At 46.2% G+C, this 14566-nt stretch overlaps 1 protein-coding gene and 1 long non-coding RNA gene across 2 annotated transcripts; both read right to left on the minus strand.

The window, feature by feature from the left end:
* Window positions 1-5606: 5606 nt before the first annotated feature.
* LOC138981149 (uncharacterized) lies at window positions 5607-11367 on the minus strand. Its single transcript, XM_070353987.1, has 2 exons — window positions 6228-11367; window positions 5607-5958 (listed from the first exon to the last, which is right to left on the minus strand). Exon 1 carries the CDS (start codon window positions 11365-11367, stop codon window positions 6832-6834), a length of 4536 nt encoding a protein of 1511 aa, XP_070210088.1. The 3' UTR covers window positions 5607-5958; window positions 6228-6831.
* A 1060-nt stretch (window positions 11368-12427) lies between these two features.
* Window positions 12428-13451, minus strand: LOC138981026 (uncharacterized). The gene is made up of 2 exons (XR_011460539.1): window positions 13049-13451; window positions 12428-12779 (listed from the first exon to the last, which is right to left on the minus strand). It is a non-coding gene; the product is annotated as an uncharacterized lncRNA (long non-coding RNA).
* Window positions 13452-14566: the final 1115 nt, after the last annotated feature.

The following is a 14566-nucleotide window of genomic DNA, read 5'->3' on the forward strand; positions in this document are numbered from 1 at the left end:
AATAACATACCGAACGTACCTACTCCCAGTGACACCAGTAAACCTAAATAACATACCGAACGTACCTACTCCCAGTGACACCGGTAAACCTAAATAACATACCGAACGTACCTACTCCCAGTGACACCGGTAAACCTAAATAACATACCGAACGTACCTACTCCCAGTGACACCGGTAAACCTAAATAACATACCGAACGTACCTACTCCCAGTGACACCGGTAAACCTAAATAACATACCGAACGTACCTACTCCCAGTGACACCGGTAAACCTAAATAACATACCGAACGTACCTACTCCCAGTGACACCGGTAAACCTAAATAACATACCGAACGTACCTACTCCCAGTGACACCGGTAAACCTAAATAACATACCGAACGTACCTACTCCCAGTGACACCGGTAAACCTAAATAACATACCGAACGTACCTACTCCCAGTGACACCGGTAAACCTAAATAACATACCGAACGTACCTACTCCCAGTGACACCGGTAAACCTAAATAACATACCGAACGTACCTACTCCCAGTGACACCGGTAAACCTAAATAACATACCGAACGTACCTACTCCCAGTGACACCAGTAAACCTAAATAACATACCGAACGTACCTACTCCCAGTGACACCGGTAAACCTAAATAACATACCGAACGTACCTACTCCCAGTGACACCGGTAAACCTAAATAACATACCGAACGTACCTACTCCCAGTGACACCGGTAAACCTAAATAACATACCGAACGTACCTACTCCCAGTGACACCAGTAAACCTAAATAACATACCGAACGTACCTACTCCCAGTGACACCGGTAAACCTAAATAACATACCGAACGTACCTACTCCCAGTGACACCAGTAAACCTAAATAACATACCGAACGTACCTACTCCCAGTGACACCGGTAAACCTAAATAACATACCGAACGTACCTACTCCCAGTGACACCGGTAAACCTAAATAACATACCGAACGTACCTACTCCCAGTGACACCAGTAAACCTAAATAACATACCGAACGTACCTACTCCCAGTGACACCGGTAAACCTAAATAACATACCGAACGTACCTACTCCCAGTGACACCGGTAAACCTAAATAACATACCGAACGTACCTACTCCCAGTGACACCAGTAAACCTAAATAACATACCGAACGTAGGCCTACCTACTCCCAGTGTAAGCAAAACAGCAAGCATCTTAGTATATAATTATATGCATGCTTTGATTGTGCAGCCTGCCAATCTGCTTTTCGCGGCATATCGCTAACGAACCCATCCCCAGCGCCGTGCCAGCCGCCAAACTTAAGGGGATGCACAAGTACTGTCGGGGCACTGAGATTCCTTTGGTTCCTTCGGCGACTGCACTGTGAGTGAGAGTTGCATTTCAGAAAGTGTTTGTTGCGTGTGTTATTCGACAAGTCAAGTGAAAATCGCACCCAAAGCGGCGTTGAGCGAGAACGCAGTAGATACAATGTACATGTGCATTGTCAATACAGACTGGAGCGACAGACGTGGTGAATATAACTTATAGTGATTGCTGGAGGTGCAGATGATTATTTTCTTCAAGTCCGGGACTCGCTAAAACAAATCCGCCAGCAGCTTCTTGTCTAGATAACAGACACTCAACAATAAAGCCTGTACAGCACTGAGATGGGTTTTGGTCAAAAGCTAGGTGGCTTCCAGGGTGACGTCACGTACGTGGTTATGGCGGTTCTATCTTGAGCTGCGATCTTATTTTCTGTGCCAGTGTGCTGGCGCGACCTCGGCTGTGCACCTTCACACACTTCACGTGCAGGTCAAAGAATGTGGCGCAGCTTTAGCGTGCAGTGCAGGTGTCCTCTTCTCAGGTGTGTGTACTCTTTGTTTTTGACTTCCAGAGCTTTCCGTAATGCATATAGCTCTTTACTTTCACTACTGTGTCTACCCATGTTCGTCCTTCACCTTGTGAGCGAACGAAGTAGACACAGTGTGAGACCCCTTGGGCTGATTTGATCTTTAGCAGTTGAGTTTTATTTGAGGCAAATTATAGTCTGCGAGTGGAGCCTCGACGAAAACCGGTGTTATATCCCGTTTAGTCCCACCCATGAGAAGGGTCCCCAGGGGACCTTTTCAAAGCTAAAAACGGCCAAAGGGGGACTTTTCAGAGCAATACAGGGTCTTCGGGGGACTTTTTCAGCTCAATAAAGGTCCGCCTTTAGCGACCAAGTCTCGTTTTCGACTGCCCCCCCCCCCCCCCCATTAGCGAATTTGGCCCCCCCCCCCCCCCTCGCATCCCTGATAGTCTCCCCCCCCCCACCCCCCTTTTTCAAAGCAATTTCGGGTTAGTTATTACACTGTATCATCACGTGGGCCAGATGTCCACTGAGAGAAAATTGAGGCAAGAAACAATTACATGAACTTCGACCCATAGATCTATACTCGGGGACCATGTCCATGACTTCGACCGCTTCGCAACGCCTTTGTGACGTCGGATAGTGACGTCACTTAGTTCTAAAGTTAAAGTTGATTCAAGATGGACGACAGCTTGTTTGCTGAAATTGCAAAATACAAATGCGATAAAACTTATTCTTTTACAACAAAAGTTTAAAGAATGTGGAGATGTTCATGCTGCAAAGGCGAAGAAGCATAAAACAACCAAAGTAAGATGTAGGACTACGGAGCCGCAGTCAAAAAGAGGGCGGGGAGGACTGTCCACGTTCGTTCAGAAACTTAACAACAAACTGTGCGCAGATAGTGTCACCATTTTAATTGACTTGAGTATTGCTTCTCCCGTCATGCGTCATTGCGGTGAAAAACTGAAAAACAACAACAATAATAACATAAGACCAAAACACTATTTGGCAAACGAGTCCGTACCACGGAACCACACACACCAATAAAACAATCTCTACTGATACCGTCCCATTAAGCATCCAAATATCGGAGAACGTAAAATGAAATTGAACAAAAGCAAGAGCACGTTGTGCCGATGAACCCCAAAAATAAAACCAACGACACGCATTCCACTTCACTTCACACAAACAAATTATCGAACAAATACCTCAAAGAAACTTTTAGAAATAAAATGATTGTACTTACAACATGTGAGCGTACATTAAACTAAAGATGTGTCAGAATCAGGGGACCTGGTGCTGGCTGACCAGTACAAATGGCGGCTGCCAAACCAAAGAGGGGGAAGGGAAGTCACCCAACACTGTGACAAACCAAGGAAAAACAACTCTTGGATACAGCCGAATTACAAGGACCTTTTCAAAGGGGAGACCAGGGGGGGGGGGGGGGGGGGGGGGGGGGGGGGGGGCAAAATTGCTGTAAGGGGTCCAATCGAAAACGAGGCTTGATCGGTAAAGGCGGACCTTTTTAGAGCTGCAAAAGTCCCCCGGAGTCCCTGTATAGCTCTGAAAAGTCCCCCGGATGCCCTTTTCAGAGGGGGGACTAAACGGGATACTACACCGGTGTTGCAGCTGTGGGTTATTACTGTACAGTTCACCGCCGGTGAGGGTCAGGGGTCCAGCACAGTTTTCATCCAAGCCTGTCTGCTAAACAGGCTAAGTTGGTTCCCGTTACTCGCTCAGTCGCTTCACTGGCACCAGGTAAGGAGCAACTACATCTTTGATTAATAAGATTCATTTACTGCTGCAAGGCCGAGCACGCTGGCAAAGCTTAGCCGGGTAGTCTATCCTGCTCTGCTCTACGTTGTGCGTAATGCCGGATAGGCACGGTACCTCTGGAATGTCGCGTCTGAGACGAATACGCTTTAAACCTGAAATTGCTGAAAACCACTAACATATCATACAGGAGTTCTTTGAAATCAGCCGGTGTGTCGTCACATTCTATCAATTATAAGTGACTCAGTGCAGTGATATCTATCTGACGCTTGGTCAGTCAGTTGTGCAGGCTGTGCGACTTAGTCTTGCAAGACAGCTTCTTTTCCTTATTTACTATTTAAACGTGCACAATTCTTAAAGGCCAACCACGTGCCCTTGCTCGGAACCACACGGTTACTTTTGATTATCACTGATCAGCCTATTTTACTAATCCGTTGTTCAGAAAGACTCCATCTGGCTTGACTGAACTCAGTCTACAATGAAGTTTGCCTACGTCCGGCAGTAGGTCAGGCTATTGACCTATATTAGACTAAATATATAGGTCCCTGGTCAGGCTATTGACGTGCGCAACACCCTATAGGGTTCAGACGTCGGCCTTCCACGTGGAAGGCTCGGGGTTCGAATCCCGGCCGCGCCAAGTTGATTAAATGTTTTCCCGATCTCCCAGCTCAACTTTTTTGCGGACTTGCTAGTGCTTTCCTTTTCTCCGTGTGTAAACCGGCCAGCGAAATTTGGCCCTGCTTCTGTTCCCGTCTAATGCAAGGTAATTAGGTTATTGGCAGCCTCAGTTAGGCTTGTTGCGGTGATTGGCTCTCGCTCTAATTAACGACCCCTAATTAACAGCTAACGATAGACATAATCGACTGAGAATTACAGGCTTTTTTAAAACCAGCTAGCATGAAAAGTACCACGTTGTTACTTGATTATTCTGACAGCAACAGTGAAATGCGAACCAAAACTATGTGCAGACTCATATGATTTTTCAATCGTTTGTCAAACTTTACGATTTTTTTTTTACCGAAAATACAGTGCCAGAGCTTTGTGCAGCGAGCTTCGTGAAGTCGACTTCGTCCAATAGACGATATTCGGAAATAACTCTGCCGGGTTCGTATGTGTTGTGAAAGAGTGAATACCCTTGCTTTTAGTGAGACAAACAATCCACCCGTGCCCCTTGTCCACGTGTTTCAGACACACCCCACGCTAGTGACTGGCCTGTGGATTGTCTCTCCCACGTGTTTCAGACACACCCAACGCTAGTGACTGGCCTGTGTCCACGTGTTTCAGACACACCCCACGCTAGTGACTGGCCTGTGGATTGTCTCTCCACGTGTTTCAGACACACCCCACGCTAGTGACTGGCCTGTGTCCACGTGTTTCAGACACACCCCACGCTAGTGACTGGCCTGTGGATTGTTTCTCCACGTGTTTCAGACACACCCCACGCTAGTGACTGGCCCGTGTCCACGTGTTTCAGACACACCCCACGCTAGTGACTGGCCTGTGTCCACTTGTCTCAGACACACCCCACGCTAGTGACTGGCCTGTGGATTGTCTCTCCACGTGTTTCAGACACACCCCACGCTAGTGACTGGCCTGTGTCCACTTGTTTCAGACACACCCCATGCTAGTGACTGGCCTGTGGATTGTCTCTCCACGTGTTTCAGACACACCCCACGCTGGTGACTGGCCTGTGTCCACGTGTTTCAGACACACCCCACGCTAGTGACTGGTCTGTGGATTGTCTCTCCCACGTGTTTCAGACACACCCCACGCTAGTGACTGGCCTGTGTCCACGTGTTTCAGACACACCCCACGCTAGTGACTGGCCTGTGGATTGTCTCTCCACGTGTTTCAGACACACCCCACGCTAGTGACTGTTGCAGTTCCACTTTTTACCTTGTGTTTTAGATACAATATCTAAGAACACACCAAAGTTATATTCAATACTTTACAACAGTCATGCTTCAAATCAATCTCGTAAAACACTGATGATTTAGATTAATGAATAAATTTATTGGTTGGTAATATTTCCGGATTCTTTAACAAACTATTTCTATTTTAGATCTAACGAATTTGCGTTCATAGTTAATTGTTCTTGCATTGACAGCTAGTTTAATGTCGAACTGGACTTATCTTAAATGGGCTGGTTAGTTACAAAGTCCGAATGTCCTGATGGAAGCCTGGATTCACATGATGACCATAGTATTGACGAACTTGATGCAGATCACTTGATGATGATGATGATTAGTAGACAAACTCCTTTTGCTCCTCGCTGGTGGATCACACTGGTGGCGTAGCTTGGTTAGTTCACCCTTATCCCAGCGGATCCCAGACGCTCGAACCCCTGGATCAAAGGTAATACTTGTTATTAACAACGGTATCCTAGGATCAAGGTTAATTTTGATTTCTTGCCCTATCTTCATGTCGGGCAGTTCGCAGACAAACCAAGCATGGTTACTGAATAAAATACTAGATCTATATGCCGAACTAACTTGCAGCATGTACGTTTATGATTAACTTCATTAAACATTCTAAAACAAATATATGCGACATGGATGTGAGTGTATAATAGCTGTTCCTAGATGGACGCTCGATATTACAACGACACCTTACCTCTTGATGCTCCTTTCCGGACACTACTCTACGAGTCTGTGCGGCTGCGGGTTACATCTCAGGCCTTGGGATGGTAGGTTAGGTGCAGGCGGCTTTTCATCGGTGGTTACACAGGATTCTTGTTCCCCACTTGTAGCCTCTCAGTACCCGGCAAATAGTGACCGTAATGGTTAGCGGTTCACGTTTCCTTCCTCCAAATAACTGTTTTCATCCCACGATGCAACTCCATGAGTTACGTAAATTCGCATATTAATGACGCAGTAATGACGTTGATCCAACATGTAGATTCTCATACTAGTGACGTCATTACTTCGTCTCCAAGGTCTCGTAGACTCTTACCCTAATGGTGCAACAAAATATTTCAGTCTCGGCTAAACAAGAGTTGTTTGGAGTTGAGTCGTAACATAACCCCGGGGGGTGGACAAGCGAAATCTTATTTCGTTTCCGTTTATACGACTCAATATACAATACAATACAATACAATATACAATATGCATAAACAATTGTTTCCACATTTTGGAGTAGATCCGCATGAGCCTGTCGCGGCCAGTTTGGCCTCACTACTCCAACGGGGTGGACAAATTTTCCTTCTGGACTCTGAAACTCAGTTGATGCGACTCAAATAGTCGGCACCTAGGTTGTCCTTTCCTGGGATGTAGTTGATTGTGAAGGAGTATGGTTGCAATTGTAGCGACCATCGTAACAGACGAGGGTTTGTTGGATTCCTCTGTAGGCATTTCAAGGGTTGGTGGTCTGTCTCCAACACAAAGTGTCGTCCGTACAGGTATCTTTCAAACTTCTGTACTCCCCAGACTGTTGCTAGACATTCCTTTTCCACAGTCGCGTATCGGGACTCAGCCCCGAGTAGCTTCTTCGACTGGTACGCTACGGGGTGTAGCTTCTCTCCATGTAGTTGCATCAGCACCGCACCGATTCCTCGGTCTGATGCGTCAGTGCGGAGAACGAAGTCCTTGCCGAAATCAGGCATTTTCAGGACTGGTTTCTCACTGACCATTCGTTTGAGTCTTGCGAAGCTCTTCTTTGCCTCGTCACTCCATTTGAGTTTGTCTGGCAAGCTCTTCTTTGTCATGTCGGTGAGCGGCACGACCACAGTCGAGTAGTTTTCCAGGTATTCTCGGTAAAACCCCGTGAGACCCAAAAATGCGCGTAGCTGTTTCTTTGTAGCTGGTTCTTTGGCGTTCACGATCTTCACGATTTTATCGTCTTCTGGCCACCTCTCTCCATGCCCGATTTCATGGCCAAGATACGGCAATTGGTCGAATCCGATGTAGCATTTCGACGGTTTTGCTGCAAGGTTGGCTTCTTTGAGCCGCTGAAGGACTGCCTTCAGGGCTTCCATGTGTTGCTCCCACGTCTCAGTGGCTATCAAGATGTCATCCATAAAATGGTACACATCGTCTCGGTTGAGGGGACCTAGCAACTTCCTCATCATCCTGTTGAAGATGCCAGTGGCGGTCTTCAACCCGAAGGGCATGTTCACCCATCGGAACTGGCCTCGTGACGTCACAAACGCGGTTTTGTCTCTGTCTTCCTCGACAATGGGTATTCCCCAGTAGCCACGCGTGAGATCTAGCTTGGAGAAGTACTTGGCTTTTCCTAAGCTTTGGAATAAATGTTGAACGTCGGTGATGGGTTCCCCATCGAACACCGTGACATCATTCAACCCACGGAGGTCCGCGCAAAAGCGGTACTTCCCTTCTTCTTTCTTTTTGACGAGAACAATGGGTGAATTGTAAGCTGAGTTGGCGGGTTCGATGACTCCTAGCTTCAACATCTCTTCGACTTCATTCTCCACCATCTTCACATACGCATGTGGAATGGGGCGTGGTCTTATATAGACCGGTTTCTTGTCTGTGACCTCGATTCGACACGTAGTCAGATTCGTGGTGAGTGGTACGTCGGTCAGATTATCTAGTCTGTCCGCGCAGATCTGTCTCGCTTCAGTTCGCTGTGACTGAGTGAGTTTCTCTGAAAAGTGCACGTGGTCTAAACCTTCTGTGCGCTTTGTCTCAAATGTTGGGATAGTCCTCTGACTGTCCAACCTGAAGATGTCGTCGTTAGTGGTTTCGTCCTCCTCTACCACTACTGAGACGATCACTTCTTCTTCTTCTTCTTCTACTACTGCAACCGGAATTGTTCCATCGGTGACAGGTTGCTCACGTTCGACGTAAGACTTGAGGAGGTTGACATGGAATACTTTTTCCTTCCTCCTTACTTGGACTTTGTAGTCGAAATCATTCAACTTCTCTAACACTTCAAATGGACCTTGCCAAGTGAGTTCCAGTTTGTTTGTTTTCAATGGCTTGAGAATCAGGACTTTCTCTCCTGGTTTTAGCGACCTTGGTTTGGCTTTACGATCGTAATATTGAGCAGATCGCACTGATGCTTTTTTCAGGTTCTCTCGAGCAAGCAAACAGGTCTCTTCGATCTTCTCACGAAGATTCACTACATATTCCGCAGTGGTTTTGACCTCATCTGAGACGCTCTCATCTGTCCAAATCTGTCTCAAGAGTTGCATTGGTCCTCTGACAGTACGTCCGAACAACAGTTCGAATGGCGAGAAACCTAAACTCTCTTGAGGAGTCTCGCGGTATGCGAACAGTAATGCAGAGATGAACGTATCCCATGATTTGGGCTGTTCTATGCACATCTTTTTGAGCATGTTCTTTAACGTGCCATTCATTCTCTCGCACAAACCGTTTCCAGCTGGATGAAATACCGCAGAGGTTTTCCTTTTGATGCGGAGGAGTTCAGTGACTTCCTGCATCAGAGTGCCTGTGAACTGGCTCCCGTTATCAGTCAGTATTTCACTTGGGATGCCGAGTCTAGTCCAAAAATCCCACAAAGCATCGGCTACTGTCTCGGCGTGAATGTCCTTCAACGCGACAGCTTCAGGGTAGCGGGTGGCAAAGTCAACCATGACGAGGATGTACCGTTTTTTGTTCTCGGACATAGGAAGAATAGGCCCGATGATATCGACTGCTACTCTTCTGAAAGCAGTCTCGAACACTGGCATCTTGCCCAATGGGACCTTCTTCGTAAGGTGTTTTGGCGCGGATCGCTGGCAAGCGTCACATGACAAGCAGTAGCGGCGGATCTCAACACCACAGCATGGCCACCAAAATTCGCGTCTAATCCTTTCGGCGGTACGACGCTGACCTTGGTGTCCTGCCATTGGATGATCATGGCCGAATGCGAGCACCTTACTACGGAACGATTTGGGAAGAATAACCTTCAAAGACTCCTCTCCTTTCCGATTGAACGTCGACTGGTACAAGATACCATTCTTTTCCACGACCCTCATGTGGCCTCTCTCTTCTCCGGTAGCAGCTTGTTTCCTGATGCTGTCTAACGAAGGATCTGTCTTCTGAGCCTCGCGTAAGTCCTTTGGAGTAAACATATCCGATGTTGGCTCCCGGCTACTTGGCTTACTCGCAGATTTGTCTCTATCATTGTCCAATTTGGACTGTGCTCTGGTATCTACGGCCCCAGCGACTGTCTCAGTGCTGTCGTGATACCAGGCAGGTTCTCTGACAGGGAAAATCGGTGTTTTCCTCCTGTCGTTCTGAGTTCCATGGAACTCCCCTATGAGCACCGGCATTATGGGATCCGCCATGACCACGACTTCTGTCTCTCCGCAGAAGAAGGGCGAATCCACATGAATGATCGCGGTCTCGCAGTACCGGACTTTACTTTTGTCCGCTAACGTGGTCCTCTTTCTCTGACCAGTCATTTTGTCGGCCGGCACAAGATGTGCGGCCACCACAATCGAGCTACAGCCCGAGTCTCTCAGGGCGGTCACTCGTTTGCCGTTGACTTTGACGTCAACTAGATCCGAAAACTTTTTTGTGGTGCAGTCTCGACACAATTTATCTAACGGGGATTTTCTTCCCTGTGTTTTGCGTCGGACATCTTCAACCGTCACAGCTCCGGCGGTGTTGCCTTTTTTCCGTAAGGGACAATCGCTCGAACGGTGTAGACCTACGCGACAATAGAAGCATAGTCCTGCTTCTCGGAGTTTTTCGCGTTCCGCCGGTGTCAAAGAAGATCTTTTACCTTGTTGAGGTGATGGTTTATGATCCTTCTCAAAACGTTTCGTTCCGTCCTGAGGAGTTCGCGTTGGTGTCGGTCTCAATTTATTTTGGCTTCTGTTCAGCTCATAATCGGACGCGAGTTTTCCCATCTCCTTGGCATTGATCGGGTTCCGGTCTTTGACATGCACGGCGAGATCAGAAGGCATTGACTGCAAGGACTGCTCTCGCAGGATCAAATCGGTTAATCCTTTGACAGTTTTCTCGCACGGATCAAGCTCGATCCACTTGGTTAGGTACCGATCGAGTCTAGTGATGTGTTCTTTGTAAGTTTCCGCGGGATTACGTCTAGTATTGCGGAATTTCATGCGATATTGCTCAGCGGTGAGCTGGAATCCTTCAAATAACGCGCTCTTCACCTTTTCATAGTCATCAACATCCTCATCGTCCATTTTGGACACGATGGTACGGGCCTTACCTTTCAAGAAGTATATCAGCCGGGAGGCTTTCTTTGATTCGTCCAAATTCATATCTCTGGCATAGTGTTCAAACTGTTTGAGCCAGGATTCAACGTCATCCTTGTCATCAAGGTAAGGGATTTTGGGAATGAAACGGGGATCATGGTCATGTGAGGATTGGGAAGGATGAGCTGCGTTTTCATTCGTGTTCATCTGAACCTCGCTCTGAATGCGCAGCTCTTCTATCCTAAAGAGTCTGTCTCTCTCATTCTCTTCGAATTGGCGCTCATCTTTACGCTCTTGAGCTGCGAGTGCTAGCCTACTGGCTTCTCGCTCATGTTCACGCTCTTGAGCTGCTCGTTCTTTATCCCTCTCCCCTTGGACGAATGACTGTAGTTCCCTTCCCTCCAAACCCAACTCTTTCCCCATGGTGATCAATTCTTTGATCGAACTGACGCTGGGACTTGATGGAACGGTCTGCTCGACCTGTCCGTTCACAGGCTGAGCGGCGTGGCCGTCATCACCTAGATCGGTGATATCAATCAGATTTGCTCCTTCTGTATATTCTGGGTCTATGCCCACGGTTGACGAGAATCTGGTGTAGTGCTGATGATGTCTGGTATCAGCCATTTTAGGTAATCCCTCAAAATACAAAACTTTGGTACATCCACTCTTGGTGGTACTCTAATATGGAAGACTCTTACCCGCAGGTATTGTTCAACCTTTCAACACTGGTACAAACAATGTTACACGCGCACGTGATTTTTCCTACACCTGTCCTTCGTCTCTATCTTGAACCGAAACGACTAACTAGGACTTAGCGGTGTGTCGCTGAGTAAGTTGCCTTACAAAGCCTTATGTGATGACGACCTTCAGTCTGTCAAACACACCCACAGAAGTTTTCCTTACTATTAACTATCAACCCGCGGGTTATAGATAACTAATAATGTGAAGCACAACTTAAATAAGCAACACGTTTTAAATGTTACTCCGACTAGAGTTATAATTTAATCTGAACTTAAACTAAGGTCCTAGTACTATCGAGCGTCCATCCTGGTTGGAATTATAACACACTCACCGTTTTGATCAGAACTTGAGAGTATAATTCGAACCGACAGTTAGTTAGTAAACTGCCAATTTCCCGTGAAGTTGTCGAACATCAATTCTATGTCTTACCTTATGACTATGATACTGTTCGACGAACTAGATGGAAATCCTTCCACGAATTAATTTAGCAAAAACGCTGTTCGTGAACAACAGCGATCGCGAAGATTCTTTGGGCAGAATGTACCCAAATCAAACACGGAGTTATTTAAAATTTCTTCTTACAGAAATAATTTAAATATTCTACTTACCACCGTCTGGTCTGTATATGAGTGAATCCGACATGAAGCAGGAAACGATTTTGAATTTTGAAGAAAGAAATGAAGAAAGATTTTCCAGAAAATATTCTAAATTCCGTCGCTTCACGGATAAATTGACTAACTAATTTATGGGGTAAACCAGTTGTCAATGCAAGTTTTTCTTAGGTACGAACACGAGTTCAGTATAGATCTCCGGACAGAGCCCCCATTGTTGCAGTTCCACTTTTTACCTTGTGTTTTAGATACAATATCTAAGAACACACCAAAGTTATATTCAATACTTTACAACAGTCATGCTTCAAATCAATCTCGTAAAACACTGATGATTTAGATTAATGAATAAATTTATTGGTTGGTAATATTTCCGGATTCTTTAACAAACTATTTCTATTTTAGATCTAACGAATTTGCGTTCATAGTTAATTGTTCTTGCATTGACAGCTAGTTTAATGTCGAACTGGACTTATCTTAAATGGGCTGGTTAGTTACAAAGTCCGAATGTCCTGATGGAAGCCTGGATTCACATGATGACCATAGTATTGACGAACTTGATGCAGATCACTTGATGATGATGATGATTAGTAGACAAACTCCTTTTGCTCCTCGCTGGTGGATCACACTGGTGGCGTAGCTTGGTTAGTTCACCCTTATCCCAGCGGATCCCAGACGCTCGAACCCCTGGATCAAAGGTAATACTTGTTATTAACAACGGTATCCTAGGATCAAGGTTAATTTTGATTTCTTGCCCTATCTTCATGTCGGGCAGTTCGCAGACAAACCAAGCATGGTTACTGAATAAAATACTAGATCTATATGCCGAACTAACTTGCAGCATGTACGTTTATGATTAACTTCATTAAACATTCTAAAACAAATATATGCGACATGGATGTGAGTGTATAATAGCTGTTCCTAGATGGACGCTCGATATTACAACGACACCTTACCTCTTGATGCTCCTTTCCGGACACTACTCTACGAGTCTGTGCGGCTGCGGGTTACATCTCAGGCCTTGGGATGGTAGGTTAGGTGCAGGCGGCTTTTCATCGGTGGTTACACAGGATTCTTGTTCCCCACTTGTAGCCTCTCAGTACCCGGCAAATAGTGACCGTAATGGTTAGCGGTTCACGTTTCCTTCCTCCAAATAACTGTTTTCATCCCACGATGCAACTCCATGAGTTACGTAAATTCGCATATTAATGACGCAGTAATGACGTTGATCCAACATGTAGATTCTCATACTAGTGACGTCATTACTTCGTCTCCAAGGTCTCGTAGACTCTTACCCTAATGGTGCAACAAAATATTTCAGTCTCGGCTAAACAAGAGTTGTTTGGAGTTGAGTCGTAACAGTGACTGGCCTGTGGATTGTCTCTCCACGTGTTTCAGACACACCCCACGCTAGTGACTGGCCTGGGGATTGTCTCTCCACGTGTTTCAGACACACCCCACGCTAGTGACTGGCCTGTGGATTGTCTCTCCCACGTGTTTCAGACACACCCCACGCTAGTGACTGGCCTGTGTCCACGTGTTTCAGACACACCCCACGCTAGTGACTGGCCTGTGGATTGTCTGTCCCACGAAAAGCAAGGGTATTCACTCTCTTACAACCAATACAAACCCTACAGAGTTGATTTTGGATTTCGTCTTTTAACATCAGACTTTATAGACAGGTGGTCGCTAAGGAAAGGGGACTTATTTAGAGAAAAAACACACCCTCGTCGGGGATCTGTTGCTGTGGTCGCTGTGGACAGGTGGTCGTTAGCGAAAAGTGGTCACTGAGGCAAGTTCCACTGTACCACGACAAAGCCTGTGGTCAAGTGGAAAGGTGCTCTTGTCTCATGTAAGAGACGGGACAGACGCGGCTGCAGGCTATGCTAGTGGTCATCGTTGACAAGGGAAGGAAGGGGCCTATACCGGGTAAGTTGTCGGTCATCGTAGTGTACAGTCAACCCACGCACATACAAACACAAGAAATTCAGTTGATCCCAGGATCAACACGAGCCGAAACATTGACAATATCAAAGAAACAGGGAGTTCTACACCTGTTGGTACAGGTAAACAAAATAATAGTGTTGATGTGTCCTGTTAAATTGTCTTTTCGGCGTTTGTACATAAATGGGAGATATAGAGAATACTACATGGCTTGCTGTGTCGTACCAGATTTACGCGAGTTATTTTTTTAAATATTGAACTGCGAGCGAAAGCGAGCTGTTCACTATTTGAAAAAGCAACGAGTGTAAATCTGGTACGGAACAGCAAGCCATGTAGCATTCTGTTGATCCTACATACTGTACTTACGTGTATTTTACTGAAAATGTCCTGCATTCGAGGCAGCTAAATTGAAGACGCTTGTTTTAGAACCTCGATCTCTTCTAAAGCCTCGTGCAATCTATTACGTCAAAGCAAAGAAACGTCACTCTGAAAGTGTGGCGTGACGTGTTAGTTCTAAAGATTCATCGAGG

Source organism: Littorina saxatilis, linkage group LG12 (assembly GCF_037325665.1).
Source record: "Littorina saxatilis isolate snail1 linkage group LG12, US_GU_Lsax_2.0, whole genome shotgun sequence".
NCBI classification, from domain to species: domain Eukaryota; kingdom Metazoa; phylum Mollusca; class Gastropoda; order Littorinimorpha; family Littorinidae; genus Littorina; species Littorina saxatilis.

Bases quoted from the DNA above. Each gene is read 5' to 3' on its own strand.
- LOC138981149 (XM_070353987.1), bottom strand. From the start codon at position 11,367: ATGGCTGATACCAGACATCATCAGCACTACACCAGATTCTCGTCAACC.